The following is an 18,200-nucleotide window of genomic DNA, read 5'->3' as shown; positions in this document are numbered from 1 at the left end:
TTGGGGGCAAGGAGGTGGGGAGGCTCAACAGAGGAATAATGGATACCACCAGCACTTATACCTAGGAGAAATCCTTACCTCCATCCCTTTCTCTAACAACTCAGTGTCCCCATGTAAGTCCCCGATGCCCCCTGAGCAGCTGACCTGGCACTGATGCTCAGAACTAGTGAGTCTGTTAATCCAAAAGTCCAGTCGTGGACACGGCCCATTAAGAGGAAAGTCTGCAGCTGCTGTAAACTCTTTCCCACTCAGCTGCTCTGGACTGGGCAGCCTTGCATCTTTGCTCCCTCCTAACTCTTACTATTACAGTTTCTTATTTCTCTCCCTAGTTGTAGGGCTTCTGTTCATCTATACCCCAGGTGGCTCTGCTTGCTGTTTGCTGCGTGTTTCTGTCACAACTTTGATGTGGTCACATGAGAATATGAACAAAGCCTCTATTATCTATGCTATTTTGCCCTGGATTCTAATTATGATGTGTCTTGATGAACTCTTTGGGTTCATCTTGTTTGGGACTCTGTGCTTCCTGGGCTTGTATGTCTATTTCCTTCACCAAGTAAGGGAAGTTTCTGTCATTATTTCTCCAAATATGTTTTCAATTACTTGCTCTTTCTCTTCTTCTGGTACCTCTATGACATGAATGTTGGGTACATTTGATGTTGTCCCAGAGGCTCCTTAAACTATTTTCACTTTATTATTATTTTTTGGGGGGGATTCTCTCTTGTGGCTGTTCTTATTGGATGTTTTCTGTTACTTTATATTCTAAATCACTGTTTCAATTCTTCACTTAGCTGATCTACTGATTCCCTGTAATGTATTCTTCATTTTGGTTATTATATTCTTCATTTATGACTGTTTCTTTTTTGTTTTCTTTCTCTATTTTTATGTTTTCTATATTTTTGTTAAAGTTCTCATTGAGTTCATCTGCTCTTCCCAAAGTTGATAGAGCATCCTTTTTACCACTGTTTTGAACTCTACATCTGGTAGATTGCTTGACTCCATTTTGTTTAGTTCTTTTTTCTGGAGCTTTGTTCTGTTCTTTCATTTGGGACAAGTTTTATTATTGCTCCAGTTTGGCTGCATGTGTGTTATTATGTATTATGAGGTGTCTCCCAGTCTTAGTAGAGTAGCCTTTTATAGTAGGTGTGCTGTGGGGCCCAGTGGAACAGTCTTCCCTACTCATCTATGCCAGGTGCTCTAGGTATGTACCTTGTATGGGTTGTGTGTGTCTTCCTGTTGTAGTTGAGCATTGGTTTCTGTTTGCATGTCAGTGGGAGGTACTGACTCTCGGGCTGATTGGTTGTGAGAAATGGCTAGTGAGCAACTGGCAGGATTTGCTTTAGCAGGACTCTGGTGTCTACCCAGTCTGCCTTATGGGTGTGTTGTCCTCAGATGCATCCCTGTGTGGTGCTCCAGCTCAGTCCAATACAGGACAATGGGTGTGACAGTCTCGAGGCCTCCTGGTAGGGATCCCACTGCAGGCCTGTGCCCTTCCCAGGGCCACCTAGCATGAGCCACCAAGCAATACTCAGACAGCCACTACCTATGCTGGTTTTAGAGGTGCCTAGAGAGGTCAAGCCATGAACTGAGGCTAGCTGCCACAAGTGCTAGGCTTGGGGTTGCTTAACAAGAGGTAAGGGACACACTGAAGCCAGATGGGTTTAATGAACCTTTGAGAGACTTTAGAAAGTCTACTGCATGAGCCAAGACAGATCCTTTGTATGGAAAAGCCTCTGGGAGTGGCTTGGGTGGAACCACAAATTAAGTGGGGGTAGGTCTCACTAGGGGATCACCAGAGCAGGGAAACCAGTGTTAAAAACATTAATGGAAACTCACATATGGTGGTCCCCTGTATCTGCAAGATGGAAAGCGGGGAGGGCTCAACAAAAAAATAATAGATTCTACCAGCACTTCTGTTTAGGAGAAAGCCTCCCCTCCAGCCCCTGCCCTGAAACCAGACAATTCAGTTCTTCCCAATATGTCCCTGGTGCCTTTCAAACTTGCTGCCCCTGCACTGGAGCTCAGAGGGAGTGAGTCAGTGAGTAAGTCTGCACACAGGCACATTAAGAGGAGTCCCTGGAACTTCAGCCACCCTCTGTCTTACTCAGCCACAATCTCTGCTGTTTTTCACAGCCAGAAGATGTGGAGAATTCTCTTCTCAGCACTGGAACCCGGGCTGGAAAGCCATGTGTGGTGCTGGGACCCCTTGCTCCTTCCAGGGCAACTTGGCAGCCGAGCTATCCCTCCTGATTTTTAACAACCACAGGCAGGTGTGAGACCAGCCCAGTCTGTTTCTGCCCCTTCTACCAGTCTCGAGGAGGCTTCTTCTTTATGTCTTTAGTTGTAGGACTTTTTTTCAGCTAGACTTCAGGCCGTTCTCAATCATGCTTGTTCTGTAGTTTAGTCATAATGTTGACGTGGCCGTGAGAGGAGGCAAGCACAGAATTTTCCTACTACACCACCCTGATTGGTTCAACCCTAACTTTTTTATAAACGTCAGCTCAAGTACTGTCTCTCCCAGGAAGCCTTCACCTATGCCAGCAATATACTCTAAGCTCCATTTTGGGGGGCAATTATTATTATTTATATTACTATGTATACACATGCGTATTATCTCCTTGATAAAATTAATTGGCTAGAGGATAAGAGTAAAGACTCCATATTATTTTCTTGTTACCTAATAAAGCACAAAAAACTCATAAATGATTAAATAAATCAATGTTAAATATTTTACATCTGGAGTGTCATTCCCTAGCAACCTCAAAATTGTAAAGTAATTCAGATCTTACCTTCAAATCAAGATGAACTACATCATGGACATGTGAAAAGTGAACACCTACCAAAATCTGCCTCATGAGTCTCTGAACATCTTTTTCTTTAAAGGCTTCTTCTCTGTCTACAGCACAGTTGTCAAAGATTTCACCCCCAGTGGCACTACAGAAGGATAGAAGTGTATTTTAATTATATACATTAAAAAAAAACCAACTTATTAAAATATTTAATCCCTTTTAGTTCTTAATATTTATACACATTAAACATCTTTATCTGGATAAACTATAATTTGAGTGTGTGTAAACTTTTGTCTACCTACATGCCTACATCCATTTGTTTTCTTTTTAATAAAAATAAGAATGTGAAGTCTCTAATATGAGCTGAGGTTAGCATTTCCAAAGCTAAAAATAAAAATACTGGTTTAAAAACTTTATAAATCAAACATTAATAATAAAATATATTAATATATTTTTAAAATTAAATAGTAAAATCTATTAACATATTTCAAGTAAAAATTTCTCAAGAATTTTGGTTATAGAGTACCTAAAAACATTTTTTTTTAAATGCAAAAAGTGAAAATAAAGCAAATACCCTCCACTGAAGACCCTTTCCCTAATCCTAGAGCCACATTTGGAGGTTATCCCTATTATCACTTAAGTGTACTATATCCTTCCAGGATGATCAGCTAAAAAGCTACTATGAGAGCATGGGAGACAATAAGGACCCAATACGGAAGAGAGACAGCAAGTACAGAGAAAAGGGAAACACAAGCAGGCGAGACTTAAGTGGAAGACTTGGTAATTCTACATGAGCATTAAAGGAGATAAAGGAATCAAGGATAGATTCAAGGTTTCTAGCTTGAGTTATGAAATAAATGGGGATACCATTGGGAATGGGGAACAAAAGAAAACTAGGCATTAGAAAGAAAATGCAGGAGTGTACACACATTGATCCTGAATCTATGTGATACATGGCTGAATATGGGATATGAAGTAGGCAGCTGAGCTTAGCAGAAAATCTAAAGTTGGAGACAGATTTGGAAATAATCAGCATGTAAATAATAGCTGAAGCCACAAAATATAGATTGTTATCAACCAGGGTAAATGTACAGAATATAAATGTATGACAAGGGTAACAGTAATGAACTCCGGAGAGCATTTGTATTTATACAGTAGAAGGTTAAAAGGCTCTGAGAGAAGTTTTTTTTAAAGGCCACATGAAAGCAAAGGAAGAACATAATTTCACAAAGAAGGTATAATATCAAGTGTTTAAAGAGAGTAAGAAGTAGAACAAATACTAAAATGAGATAGGTCTTGGCAAACAGAGCTGATGACCTCATGAAAGATTTAGAAGAACAGATGACATTAGATTGAAAAGTAATGGAGTACTGGCATGAACAGATGAATAGATTAATGAAATAGAAGAAAACTGATTGGAAAGTGAAGAAAGCTGTAAATTTAGACTATTCTTTTTAAGGAGAACAGAAGTAAAGGAAAGATAAAGGCAGGACAATAGTTTTAAAGGTGTCAAAGCTCAGGAAAAGGAATTTTAGGATTGAAGAGACTGAAATAATAAAAAAATGGAAATAAAAGAACCCTCCTAAGAAGAGGAACTAAAACTCTAAGAAAGGTTAGAAAATTGATTAAAAAACACAGGTCCTAGAAAAGGTTGACGTCTGTAAAACCTTGGAGTTAAGCAGTAGAATCTCTTCCTTCAAACAGAAGAGAAGGGCATGAGAGCAGTAAAGACAGGGTGATGAGGAGGAATTGTGTGTCTGATGGCCTTTATTTTCTCCAAAGGGGAGAAAAGGCTAGGTGTTTAATAAAGTTGGAAGTAGGTGACACAGTAAGTATGTAAAGATTTTGATTAGCCCCTGGGAGATGTTAAAAGAAGCCAAGGAGAGATTATGTAAAGAATTACCAAACTATACCAAGAACCTGACTGAGGATTCTATACCAAGAATTCTTAACACTTGTAAAAAGCAGATCAAACACAATGCAAGTCCTCCCAAGAATGTGCAAGAGACTGACACACAGCATGTGTCCAGGGACAAACTGGCAGAAGGAGTTGCAGAGGACAACCCAAGAGGAAGAAGGAAATAACATGAGGTGCTGGTGAGACATTAGTTGAAATAACTACTAAAGAAGGGAAGGGAAAAAAAAGAAAGAGAAAAACTCAGAAGCTGACTGAAAGACTGGAAGAACTGAGAACAGTTAAAAAGTAAAGTCTGAAGAGCGGGTTTTGTGAGAATGTGAGAGGAATGAGAAGATCTTGGTGAGAGAATAATAGTTCAGAGTCTTTTCTAGATCAATTTCCAATTCTGCCTCGACCTTTCCAAAATAAACTGAAACCAAAAATCTAGGTAGGCAGGGAACTTACATTTGAGATTCCTAAACCAACATTTTTTTTTAATTAAAAAACTTTATTGAGATATTATTCACATATACTACATTTCTTAACCATTCCATCATTTTTGGATGTTTTTATTATTATAATTAAAAATACATTATGGAAAACACTTTTGTGCTTCTCACTGTGCGAATTTTATTATTCCTTTAGAAGATTTTCCTACAAGTGAATTACTGAATTAAAACATATGAACACAAGACTCTTGGATTATATTATCAAGAAGAAGACACTATTTTAGTCCAGACTGTTTTCCCTCTATACCTCTATAAGCTTTTAAATAAAAACAAGATAATACTATACACATCATTATTTTTTAACAGCGTTTTTCTTTTTAACAATACATTTTAAAAAAACTTTCTATGTCTATACATTTATATCTACCTTATCTTTTTAAATGACTGCATAGTAATCCATCTTATGATATTATTTATTTATCCAACACCTTTCTGTTAAACATCCAGATTATTTTTGTTATATAAATAATGCTACACTAAACATTTTTGTAATACATCTTTACATAACTGCCTTATTATTTCCTTGTGAAAAAATTTATGTAAGTGAAATTGCTGGGTTAAAGAGTATATGTTTTTCTTAAGGCTATCCTCTAGAAAAGTTGTACCAATTAATACTTCTATCAGTAGTATAAATCAGATAGAACCCATGATTATCACTTTTTTTTAAACATCTTTATTGAGATATCTTTGGCATATAAAAATTAAATGTATTTAAGGTCCAAAACTTAATGTTTCTATGTAGAGATATTTTATATATATATATTCACAACAATCAAGCTAAGTACCATATCCATCACCTCTACATAGTTACCATTTTGTGTTTATGTTGAGAAGATTTAGGATCTAACCTCTTCACAAATTTCCAGTATATAATATATTATCAACTATCCTCACCATGCTGTACTCTAGAACCTTTATAACTTTTAAATTTGCATACCTGTAACTCTATAACCTTTGACCAACATCACCTGAATATAGCTTTTCTTTATAATCTCTGGTAACCTTCTAAGGGGAAATCAACAACTTATTTTTAATTTATATTGTAAAACTTATTAAGAATCAATATTTTTCATGTACATATAGGCCATTTACATATATGTATCTGTGTGGAATTTCTCTTCATATTCTTTTTCCACTTTTTTAAACTTGGAGGTTCATGTTTTGTGTATACAATATTTGTAAGATCTTTATTATTAAAGACATTTTAATTATTTTATGTAAACAAAAATTAGAGCTATTTTCCCCTGAGTTTGTCTTTTCTTTTTGTGATTATTGATGTATTAAGGCTTTTAATATATTCAAATCATTCAAGCTTTTCCTTTGGCAGGAGAAGCAAAGAGGAAAATAGGATTTCTTAAGAAAAAACTGTCCATTTTCCAAAGCTGTTTTCTATGCTATCCCTACTTACTCAAATTGAAAACATTGTATGAATCAAAACAAATTGTTTCTGGAAAAAAAAAAAAGAGAGATTAATTCAGACTATACAAACCTGTAAGGGACTGTAAAATGTCTTTTATTTTAATCTTGATATTACATTCTTAAAAATGTCACTCGTAGGAATATAAGAACTTTATCCTATTACAGAAGAATGTCATTAAATAATGAATGTGAAAAATCTAATATACATTCATATTTGCAAATTTGGAACATAACAAATTAATATGAGGAACACATAAAAAAAATCCAGAAAATCTTCAGATTTCCAGAGAACCAGGCCTTGCCATATTATCACAAATGAGAGGCATCCTGTAAAGAAAGGGCGGACTATCAAAACGAATTCAGTCTAAGGAAAACAACACTTATTACTCCAGAACTAAGATAATTTCTGATGGAGTCTCATAGACATCTTGTAAATTAATGACCCAATGACAGCCCTGTGCTAGTTCAAGTACAGCAATTTCATGAATTTGCTGTGAATTCTTTTCCAGAATCCAGAATTTATACATTTCCTCACTACTGCAAATTTCCCCCTACAATTAAACAAAAACATTAACTGTTAAAGTTAACCACTTTTCGGAGGTGATAAATTTTAATAAAATTTCCAAATATTCAAATTTAGATATCAATGGGTATTCAAATTTAGGTCATAGGCAATCATAAAAGTAGCCCTTAATAATTTAATAGAATACATCTATAATCAAATAAAATATAATTTATAAATCTTCAAAATTGATTCTTCTAAAGAAAACTCAAATAGTAAAGTCAATATATTTTATAGTTATACATAAAAATAACTTATTTTTGTACACATTTAACATAAAAATGATTTAAGTCTTTTAAAATGCCATTTGACTTTTTAAGAAAAACTGGTTATCAGAATTCCTAAAAAAATGAATTTCATGTTACTAATTAACTCTAATATCATCTGCCGAAATTATAAAAGCTAAGGAGCTCATTTATATATCATTTCAACTACATCATCAGCTGGAAATGTCTAGTTGCCCTATAGAGATAGATACAAGCATTATTTTGAAACACTACACTACCATTTGTTATTAAACCAATAAGCAACTCACACAGGACTCAGTACTGATTAGGGGTATTAGCTCTGGAATTAGACAGATGTGAACATGAATCCCACAAATGGCTATGCTGCTAACTTGACACATAACCTTGGACAATTTATTTAATCTTTTTAAGTCTCATTTTCCTTACTTGTAAAAGAAAACACAAATGGAATCTATTTCACAGAATTGTTGTGAGAATTAAAGTATACAATATATGTCAATTGTTTAGCATGGTACTTGCCATGAAGTAAGTGCTCAATAAAATTAATTTTATTGCATGGTACTCACCATATAGTAAGTGCTCAAAAAATTTATTAATCAAATAGTTAAGTCGTGATAGTCATCACCCATAAATACTCAAGACTTAAGTTGAAAGGCAACTTAGAAATCACTTAGTTTTTTGTTTGTTTGTTTGATTGATTTTTTACCTAATGCCAAATGCCAATGGCTTCTTTCAAACTGTGAGTAGTCTCTTCCATCTCTAGGTGCATATTATTTTAATAAGGTTTTCATTACAAGTCTGAACCTAACTTCAGGTGAAGGGCTGTAGTCTGAGCAGTACAGAAAGACCCATTCTCTCTTCTGACATTATATCAGGTATTGATCTGTTATATAACATGACCTGTTATATAACACGATCTGTTAACTGCCACTCTCTTTTCCAATTTTCAATCATTCCTTATCCCTATAAGGTTTTTAGACCTCATAACTGTTATTATGGCTTATCAAAACTGCTGATACAATGTGCCAACCAAATTCGAAGAAACTACTCCATGTATTATCTGGTCAAAGTATTACATGATTATTATTTTGTTGATCTTGGCACAATACAACCTAATATCACTTTTTTAAAAAAACTTTGATAGTTTTTTTCATAGTTCATGTGGTGTTGGTAAATAAACTACCTAGATCATTTTCTTCTTGAATTTTTTCAAGCCAGTGTACTCATACTATATTTTTAAATTTTTTTTTAAATTAAATGTGAGATTTTAATTTGTTCTGTTAAATTCTAATTTCTAGGTTTTAGCCCAGCATTCTAGACTACTGACATAATTTTGAGTATTAATTCTTCCTTCCTAGTTAATTTATTACATGATTTTGATGCCATCTATGTTTTTGTTACCATCAGTAATAAAAATGTTAAAGGATGAATCCTTAGACATAGCCCTCCAGAGGTTCAATATGGTGACAATCTACCTAATAGCACCCTTGTTCAGATCAGAGTTCTTTTTGTTCATAGAAATATGAAAGATTTCTACAGATACTGGAAAGATCAAACCATAAACATTCTTCATAGACTAATACCTCCATTTATTTTACCCCATAAAATCTCCATCAAGCTTTAAAAGGTTCCTGATGATCTTTGTATGCTTTTAAGAAAGAGAAAAGATACCATTAATAACTTGATTTTTTAAAATACCTACATGTCTGAAGTTTCAAAAGAAGAGATAAAAGAGAAAGTTTAATTTGTGAAAAACTAACCAACATAAAATTGACAGCAAGCATGTTCCTGGTAAATTAGAAATAACTCAGTTGAGCTGCCTTCAAAGTACTCCCACATCAAACACACAATTTTTTTTTTATTACCACACCTAAAATTCAAGGCAATAGAGTACTATACAATAAGTAAAATACTTCTTATTATCTGGCCCAAATATATGTATTTGAAGACAAGATTGAAAGACAAGGGACTCGAGAAGTGGATTCACATACATTGCTAACTCTGGGAACCTTTGTTACAGAAGATTTATTGCTAAATTCAGGGACCAGAGGCAAATATAGGGAAGAAACTTATATTTACTCGATATCTGAGGCCATGCATCCAATTCTTCGGGTCAGCAGAACAGTTCCCATGGCTCTCCTCTAACTCCGAAAACTACTCTTGACATCACCTTTATTTTTGTAGATACATCCCTCACAGTTTTAGGTTTACTCTTTTCTTTCCACAATATCATGCACTATACTGAAAGGCAGCAAACTTTTCTGTAAAGGGTCAGGTAGGTAATATTTTTGGCTTTGCTGGCCAGAATGTCTCTGTCACTACTAAAGTCTGCTGCTATAGAGTGAAAGCAAGTCAGAGACAATAGGTAAATAAATGGGTGCGGCTGGGTTTAAAAAAATCTTTATGGGTTCCGAAATCTGAATTTCATATAATTTCCATGTCATTAAATATTACTCTTCTTTTGATTTCCAACCATTTAAAACTGTAAAAAATATTCTATATAGCTCATGAACCTACCTCTGCACTATCCCATGCTGAAGAAAACTCTTCCATCATTCTAATACTGTGTATCACTGAAACTGGTAGCAAGACAGCAGACCACATGGTTTGAGGAAATGTTTATTGCCTTCATCTCTAAATGACTGGTGCAATGGGAGAACCTTTAAAACTACTCAAGGAGAAATAGGAGATAAAAAGGGTTTTCTGGGAACTGATCTTTCTGTAGAGCCACACAGTACATAGAAATGTGGGATTCAGCATTCAAGGAATAGAATATATAAGGTTCTGAAATTATAAGAGCAAAAACTGTAGATGCTAATCGGAGTAGTTGTGTGTGTGTGTGTGTGTGTGTGTGTGTGTGCACACTCTGAGATTCTAGGTTTGATTCTAGATTATAATAAGGTGCTTTTTTTATACCCATATTATATTATTTAAATTGGTCTGAGATATTACAATTTATTGCATTGACTGTCTCCCTTGCTTGACTATGTGTTCCAGGGACCTCAGTTATCATTCCTCTTAGTATATCCATAGCACTCTGCATAATAGCAGCTACTCAAATATGATATAAGATAGCATCCTGAATATATATACTGTTCTTACTATTTTGTTAATAATAAGTTCTATGTGAACTTAACCTCATAAAGTTTAATATTTCAGCCACATTGAACTACTTGCCATTCTTTCACTGAATTTTAATTCTACTATGCTTATTTGTTTTATTACCACTGGCTGGAGTATCTTTCATCACTACTACTGAAATCTCATTCATTCTTTAAGGCTCAGCTCAATGTTATTTTCCCCATAAGATTTTCCCATGTGGCATGCCATTTTGCCTATAAAGGGAATAGTGACTGATTTGTTACACTGGGGAATAATTTCCAGAGCCTAGTAAAGTGCCTTATAGGTTTAATATATAAGTATAGTATTTGCTTAATTGCTTTGGGGTGATGGCTTAAATGTAACAAAGTTCCATTCAAGAAAGACCTGGAATAGATTCTATCTTCCTTACCTCTGAAAGGAAAAAACAAACCAACAAACAAAACTTAACATATCTGTTAATCTTAAATGTAAAAATCCGTCAGATTAGACATCTGCATGAGGGAACATGGTTTTAAAAGTCAGACTCAGTTTTAAATTCTGGCTGATAACTGTATAATCTTGGGCAATTTACTCAACCTTTCTGAGCTTAAGATTCCTCATCTGTAAAATAAGGTTAATGGCAGTTACCTTGCAGGGTAGTTTGGCAAATGATCAGTAATCAGTAAGCAGTAGCTATTTTTATTATTTTTGGCATTAATTTCGAATCTATGATAATGATAATAATTAGTAAAAAAAGAACCATGGGACAGAGGAGTTTGGGCATGATCTAATTTGAACTCTGTACTTGATGTATGAATTTTCTCAATAAATCTAGTTCCTTCTTCCTTACCTGAATAGGTGAATCAATGACCGTAGTTACTTAGCTTTCCAATGCACTTGGTTCAATAATCAGATTTTATTAAATTTTGTTACTTATAAATTTCTAAGAGGCTGAAAATAATTATCCTTAAGTTTATATATTTTAAACTAGGATTTTAATTTGACATTATATGCTCCAACTTTTCAAAATTAACACGGTTTACTTAATGAAGTATTTGCCTTGGAGCAGAAACCATACTTTCTAAGTAATGCCTGCTGCTGAACCACAAACATAGCCAACTTTTTTGTCCACCCAAAAATATCAGATTATTCAAAATTCTTTGTAAATAGTCTTCAAATTAATAACTAGTCACCAAGAAATCTTAAATAGTATCTGTACTAAAAGAAAGCAATTTCTACATGGATAACATTATTTAAAGGTCTTTTATTTCTAAAAAAAAAAAAAAAAATTATAACTTACAGTTTATGACACATGCTTAAGTAGTTGTAAGGTACAAAATCTGAAGCCATTACCTACACTTTTGAATCTAGGTCAAGGACACACAGTTCCTGAAATACGCCCACTCCTGCAACCCCTTCAACTTGAACATTATCTGATAAAAATACTTCCTTGTTCCAGTTACTACCAACTGCTCTGAGGAGAATGAGATAGGACATCCTTATCTACCATAAGGCCCACGTCAGGTGTCAGGAGGCAACTATCAGACATTGAAGCTAGGCATGGTTTGTTCCAATTTGCAACTCATTATCTCTCACTAAAACTATGGAAAATTGCTTTAGCTACATGATAGACTACAGATTATTCTTTGAAAAATATCTGTGGCATAATGGAAGTTATTTCAAAGTTAAGAGTCTCAGGTTAGTCTCTCACAAGACTCAATCTATCTCTGTCTTGATTTTCTCATCTGAAAAATAAGACTTTCTAAACATGCTTATGATGAGAATTAAATGAGATAATACATGTGAAAAAATTTGTAAACTGTAAGGCCCTATATATTTACGAAGTACCTGTTCCAGTAGAGAACTCATTTATATCTTTTATTTACCCATAGGAAAATTCAACAATGAGTTGAATATAAAAAATAATAATATAAAATATATATAATAAAATAAAACAATATGAAAAACAAAAGATGTTCTTTTGGCTTTAAAAATCTTTTTTTCTTAACTTAAAATTTATGAATATATCAAAAATATTAAAGTTGAGGACTAGGTAACAAAAACACATGTAAAGCAAGTCATTTGATGTGCAATTAATATAATTTTAAATTTCTAGAAACACTTTTCTGTTGAGTCTATCAACAGACTCAAGGGATATCAAAATTATGAAAAAACCCTCAGAACCCAAGGTCATGTCTCCTGTGCCTTGTTTACATTGGCACATATCCTGACTCAAAGAAAGGCTTAGGAATAACAAATAAAGCTTCAAGAAATTAAAGAAAATTTTGCATCGTATATTTACCCACATTTAGGTTGCCATGAACTCTACTGGAGATATGAAAGAACAGAACATTTCTTAAAATAATTAATATTATATCCTGTCATTACCATGGAATCAATAGTGACTATTTAAAAAATTTCTTCCAACACCATTTCACTGAAAGCTTTATATTTCTTTAAGGTAAAATAATGGTAACTGCTGAAAGACTTCAATTTCTGTGTTTGAACAGTTAGCTATTCACAGCTCTTTAACATTTTCAACTAAATGACAGGCCATAGACTAAAATGAATATATCTTCTGTTTGTCCTACTATATCATTAAAATATAACAGGGATAATTTTTTTAAGTTCTATATCAGCATGAGGTCAATTAGTTTATCAACTAATTACAAATTTTAAAAAAGAGAAAAGAGGATAAAAGTTTATTAGAAATGCAATCAGAGTTAATAGTTGGAAAAAGAGGCAACTTTTCTATCTTGCTACAGAAAGGATTATGCATAAACAGACTAAATTATGTCAAAACCATAATATACCAGCAAAATTTATAAACCTTAAACAAAGACTGCTTATAACACAAAATGAACTTTTCTGAGATTTCTAAACAGTTCCTACGTTCTTTGCAATGAGATTTCATTACTTACGCCAAAGACAGAAGCATATTTTGAGGTTTTGCAGGTTTTCTTAGTTTTGCTTTTTGGTTACATGTAAAAAAATTTCATTGAGTTACACAATGAATTACATTTATTGAGTACCATCCCCTCTTAGGTGAAGCACAGCCTTAATGCTATGTGTTTTATTTAATTCTCTTAACAAACAGCTCGTCTGCTTAATGAAGTAAATCTTGTTCCAGAAGGACGTTTTTCCTTTGTTAATATATAGAATAAGTAAGACATTTTAAAGGTAGGTTCCCCCTCAAAAAACAAACAACTATTTCTAAAAGTTACCTTAAAACTTGTAGAAAAGCACGGTTTTAACATTGTTACCAATATTACAAGACCCTCTTTTTTAAGACCCCAGATGAAGTCTGTAATAACTGTCAGACCCTTTCCTCATTACAACATGGTGCTATTTCGCAACCACAACAAATGTTTACAACTATAGCTAACATTTATTGGATGTTATGTGCCTGGCTCAGTGGCTTGCGCTTTACAAGCATGGCATCTTCATAACACCCTCATGAGGTAGGTACTGTCGTTGTATTGATTTTATGGGTGAGAAATGTGGGACTAGGGAATCTAAATCACCCATCCAAAGGCACACATAGCAAGCACAGCTCAGGTCTGACCCCAAAGCCAGTGCTTTTGACAACTTCTCCAAAGTGTTCTCACGGTAAAAGAATCAGTCCCCAACCACTATCACTAAATCACCTCTCTTCAACATACAAAATGTCAAGTATCCAAACAACCTTTATCTTTTATAATTAAATAGACACCAAGTTGTAAGACAGCTCTATTCACTCTCCTCGCCAACACACAAACACACACAAAGTGGCATGGGGAGGAGAATGCAAAGGCTGCACACAGCAGAATAGAGTGAGACAAGGGCCGAGAGCCTATGAATGAAGCCGATTTGAACTTAAAACACAGGGACCTAAATATTTTTGCACTAAAAGAGTACAAAACCAGATAATCGAAAATGAAGTTAGCTGACAAATCACACGATACTGGTGCAGAAGAAGCTGTCACGCCCGATGTTACCTTTTACTACAGCCACATAAAAAGATGGAGAATCTACAAGTTAACTAGGGCTAACACGGAGCTGACTCCAAACGTTTCTCTAGTTTTACTTCAGATCCGCCACTATGGGTAAATGTTAAGAAGAGTGGGTCACACGCCTCTCTCTTTAAAGAGTAAAACACCACAGATACGGAAAGGGCCTGAGAGAGAAAGGGGATCAAGGTTTTGACAACCATTCGTGACAGACTTTCTCACACCCACTGCCAAGTGAAAACCAAGCGCTCGCGGAGCGCCGCGCAGGCTCTGGGGATTGGTCGTGGAACGCAAAGGGGTAGCTGGTGCGACCAGCTGCCCTAATCGCCACCCACACCTATGTTTGTGTCTAGTCACAGCGCACGCTATCCACCCACGCGCCGCCACTTTCAGCGAGCCCGGCAACCTCCAGCACTTATCCGCTCCCGCTCACCTGCCCAGCTCAGGCTGTAGCTGTCCTGGAAAGAGTCTGTGCGCACAGCGACGCGGATCTCCGTTAGCAAGCCCTGGGCTTGGGGCGGGGCCGGCGGTCAGCGCCGCGAGGTCAGACCTCCGCCCGCCTGGCCCACCCGGCCCCAGCCTGAGGCGGCAGCTGCAGAAAAGCCACCGCTGCTCGGCTTCTGCAGAGGAATCATGGCGCTTGGGCGCGCTTCCTTTCTGGCCTCCCCGCTCTCTCGGAGCTGCGGGCGGATAACATTCCCACCTCCAGATGCCTTGCGCAGGTCAGAAAAGTCTGAAACCACCCGCTCTGCCCAGCGCCACGCTCAGACAACCGCAAGAGGGATCCCAGCCGCCCCGCCCCGCCCTTAGTCCGCTCTGCCCTTGGTTTCGCCCCCTTGCCGAGCTTCCACGGGTCCTGAGCGCCCGGCACCCAGCGCTCATTCTCTGCAGCCAAGAGGCGGCAAATGGCATAACCCTTCTGGCCTGAGATCAGGCTAAGCGGGTTATACGCCTGTTAAGCATCTGAGAGTTCCAAAACCATCGTTCATGAAAGGCATACGAGCTGCCAGCCGTATGGAGCTTCACAATCCTCTTTCCCTTGGGCGGGTGAGGAGTTGCTCCGGGCACCTGGTTTCTTCCTACACTGCAAGGGAGATCCGGAGGCAGGAGTTGAATAATATTAAGCCCTCTCACATCAGCTCTATGAAATAGGCATTATTGTACTGTCTGCAATCCTCTTTAACTTTCAAGGTACTCTCATACGGTCTTATGAGTTTAATTATATCCACATGCTTAAGACTACAAAATTTATTATCTCTAGCTTCCAACCATTTTCCGATCTTCATAATCATATATTCACAAGTACACTTGGCATCTCCAGTTAAATGTCAAATTATCATCTCAAACTTAACATACAAAGAAGTAAGTTTCTGATCATCCTTCACAAATACAGTCCTACTTAGTTTTCCCCATCTCAGTAAATGGTAGCTCCATCCTTCTAGCTGTTCAGACAAAATACGTGGGATCAGCACTGGCTCCTCTCTTTCTCCCACACTCGTCATCCAATTTGTAAGTAAATCCTCTTGATTTTACCTTCAAAATATATCCACAATCTGATCACTTCTCTCCATTTCCACATTACCACAGTAGATTAAGTCACCATTATTTCTTGTCTGGATTATTGTGATAGGTTACTAACTATACCACTTGCTTCCATCCTTCTTCTTCTCCAATCCTACACAGTTTATTTTCAAAGCAATCAGAGTTATCTTTTAAAAATCTAAATCAGATCATATCACTGCTCTGCTCAAAATGTTCCAATACAGTTTTGCTTCTGGCAATGATGGACTAGTTTATTTGTGGTCAATACTCTTACTGAGAAAAATTGGCAAAATTTAAAAAACAAACTGTTGCTTCAAAAGCAACAAGGATTTGGATGACTAAGATCCTGGAAAAAGGGGAGACCTAGAATGGCATCACTTTTCCTGTGAGGCATTTGATGATTCAAAAGCAGTGACTGAAAGGATGAGAATGTAAGCAGAGCTTCATCCATCTCGTGTGGCTGGAGAGACAAAGAAAATTTGGAGTTTAGAACCTATTAAGGAGGAGAGCTGATAAATAGACTTTCAGGTGGGACCCTAAAAGGCTACCTACTAGGAGCATCAATAAAAGAGAAACAGACTGGCCCTTACAAGGACTGAGAACAGCTTCAATGTGCAATAGTAAATCACCTTTGGAGAAAAACAACATCATTCAGAGCCACACATTATCTGTACAATACTTCATATACAACGTCTGGCACTTAATTTTAAAAGGGGCACATAAAAAGAATCATTTTAAAAACTAAAAGAGAAAGACAGAAATAAACAGCAAACAGACGATTCAGATATTGAAGTTTAAAGACAGATTTTAAAATAATTCTGTTTAATATCTTTTAAAAAAAAATTAAGTGACAAAACAGATCATTTCAGCAGATAACTGAGAACTCCAAAGAAGAATAAAAAGGAATTTGGGGAATTGGAGGGGAAAATCCACAAACTAAAACAATGACTTAATGGATGAAATTAATAACAGATTAGATACAACTTTAAAAAGAATTAGTGAATCTTATTAGTGAACTTAATAATTCAAAAGTATGCAAAATAAAACTTGGGAGATAAAAGGATATAGAGTTCAGAAAAGAGCATAAAACACAAGTGGTACGTGATAAAATGTTCCAACTAACATGTAATTGAACTATCAGAAGCAGAGAAGAGAATAAAAGTAAAGAAGCAATATTTGAAAAGATAATGGTTGGGAATTTTTCAAAACTAATTAAAGACAACAATTCACAGAATCGAGAAAAATTGTGAATATCAGCAGAATTTCAAGTAATAACCATACCTACGCAGATCATAGAAAACTACTGAGAGTTAAAGACAAAGAGAATAATTTTTTTTAATAGGCAGAAAAAGCAGATATATTACCTGCAAAAGAAAAATAAGATAAAGAGCTAAGTCACAAAAAAACAAAAAGGAACCCTAAAGACCATTAAATATCTTCAAAGTTCAAAGTGATAAGAGAAATTAGCTGTCATTCTGGATTATGTACTCAGTAAAAATATTCTTCAAATATTGAAATATTCAAATTGAAAGTAAAATATTTTTATATTTAATTTTTATATCTTATAACAAATAAATACTAAGATCATTTAAAGGAAATTTGAAAAGAAGCTCTTTAAAGCAGATAAAAAATAATGAAATCATAAAGATGTATGAAAGAATGAAGAAAAGTAAAGAGATTAATATATAGCTAGATTATCATTACTAAATTTGAACCGTATAAAACAATAAAAGTAATGTCTTGTGGGATTTAAATGTATATATATAGTATTAAAATATATACAATAATAGCACAAAAAGAGGGAGAGACTAATGGAATTAAAGTGTGCTAAAGTTTGCATTGCATGGGAATTGATAAAAGTATTTAGCTTTAATAAATCAAGAATGAATATTAAAATCCCTAGAGTAACAACTAAAGTAATAGAAAATGAATAGTAACAAGTTAATAGAGTGAGGAAATAGAATAATAAAACATATTTAATCCAAATGAAGCAAGAAAAAAAAGAAAAAAGAAGATACAACAAGAGTAGACAAGTAGAAAACAAGTAGTAAGATAATAAATTTAAGCAGACAAGCTGTTTGTTTTTTAAATCAATTAAACATAAATGAAATTTATATGCCCTCAATTAAAATACAAAACTTGTAGACAGGATTAAAAAAAATCTCAG

General features: G+C 35.2%; 1 protein-coding gene across 1 annotated transcript in view; it reads right to left on the bottom strand.

Annotated features, from left to right (window-relative positions):
• STK17A (serine/threonine kinase 17a) overlaps positions 1-15,126 on the bottom strand; it is a 37,463-nt gene extending 22,337 nt beyond the window's left edge. The window contains 6 exon segments of the mRNA XM_023537987.1: positions 2,787-2,931; positions 6,987-7,100; positions 7,102-7,124; positions 7,126-7,162; positions 8,897-8,963; positions 14,925-15,126. Of these exon segments, the coding sequence (XP_023393755.1) occupies positions 2,787-2,931; positions 6,987-7,100; positions 7,102-7,124; positions 7,126-7,162; positions 8,897-8,963; positions 14,925-15,126 (588 nt within the window).
• Positions 15,127-18,200: the final 3,074 nt, after the last annotated feature.

This window comes from Pteropus vampyrus, unplaced genomic scaffold, assembly GCF_000151845.1.
Source record: "Pteropus vampyrus isolate Shadow unplaced genomic scaffold, Pvam_2.0 Scaffold208, whole genome shotgun sequence".
NCBI lineage: Eukaryota > Metazoa > Chordata > Mammalia > Chiroptera > Pteropodidae > Pteropus > Pteropus vampyrus.
The sequence above is the reverse complement of the archived record's forward strand: the minus strand, read 5'-3'. Positions and strand labels throughout refer to the sequence as shown.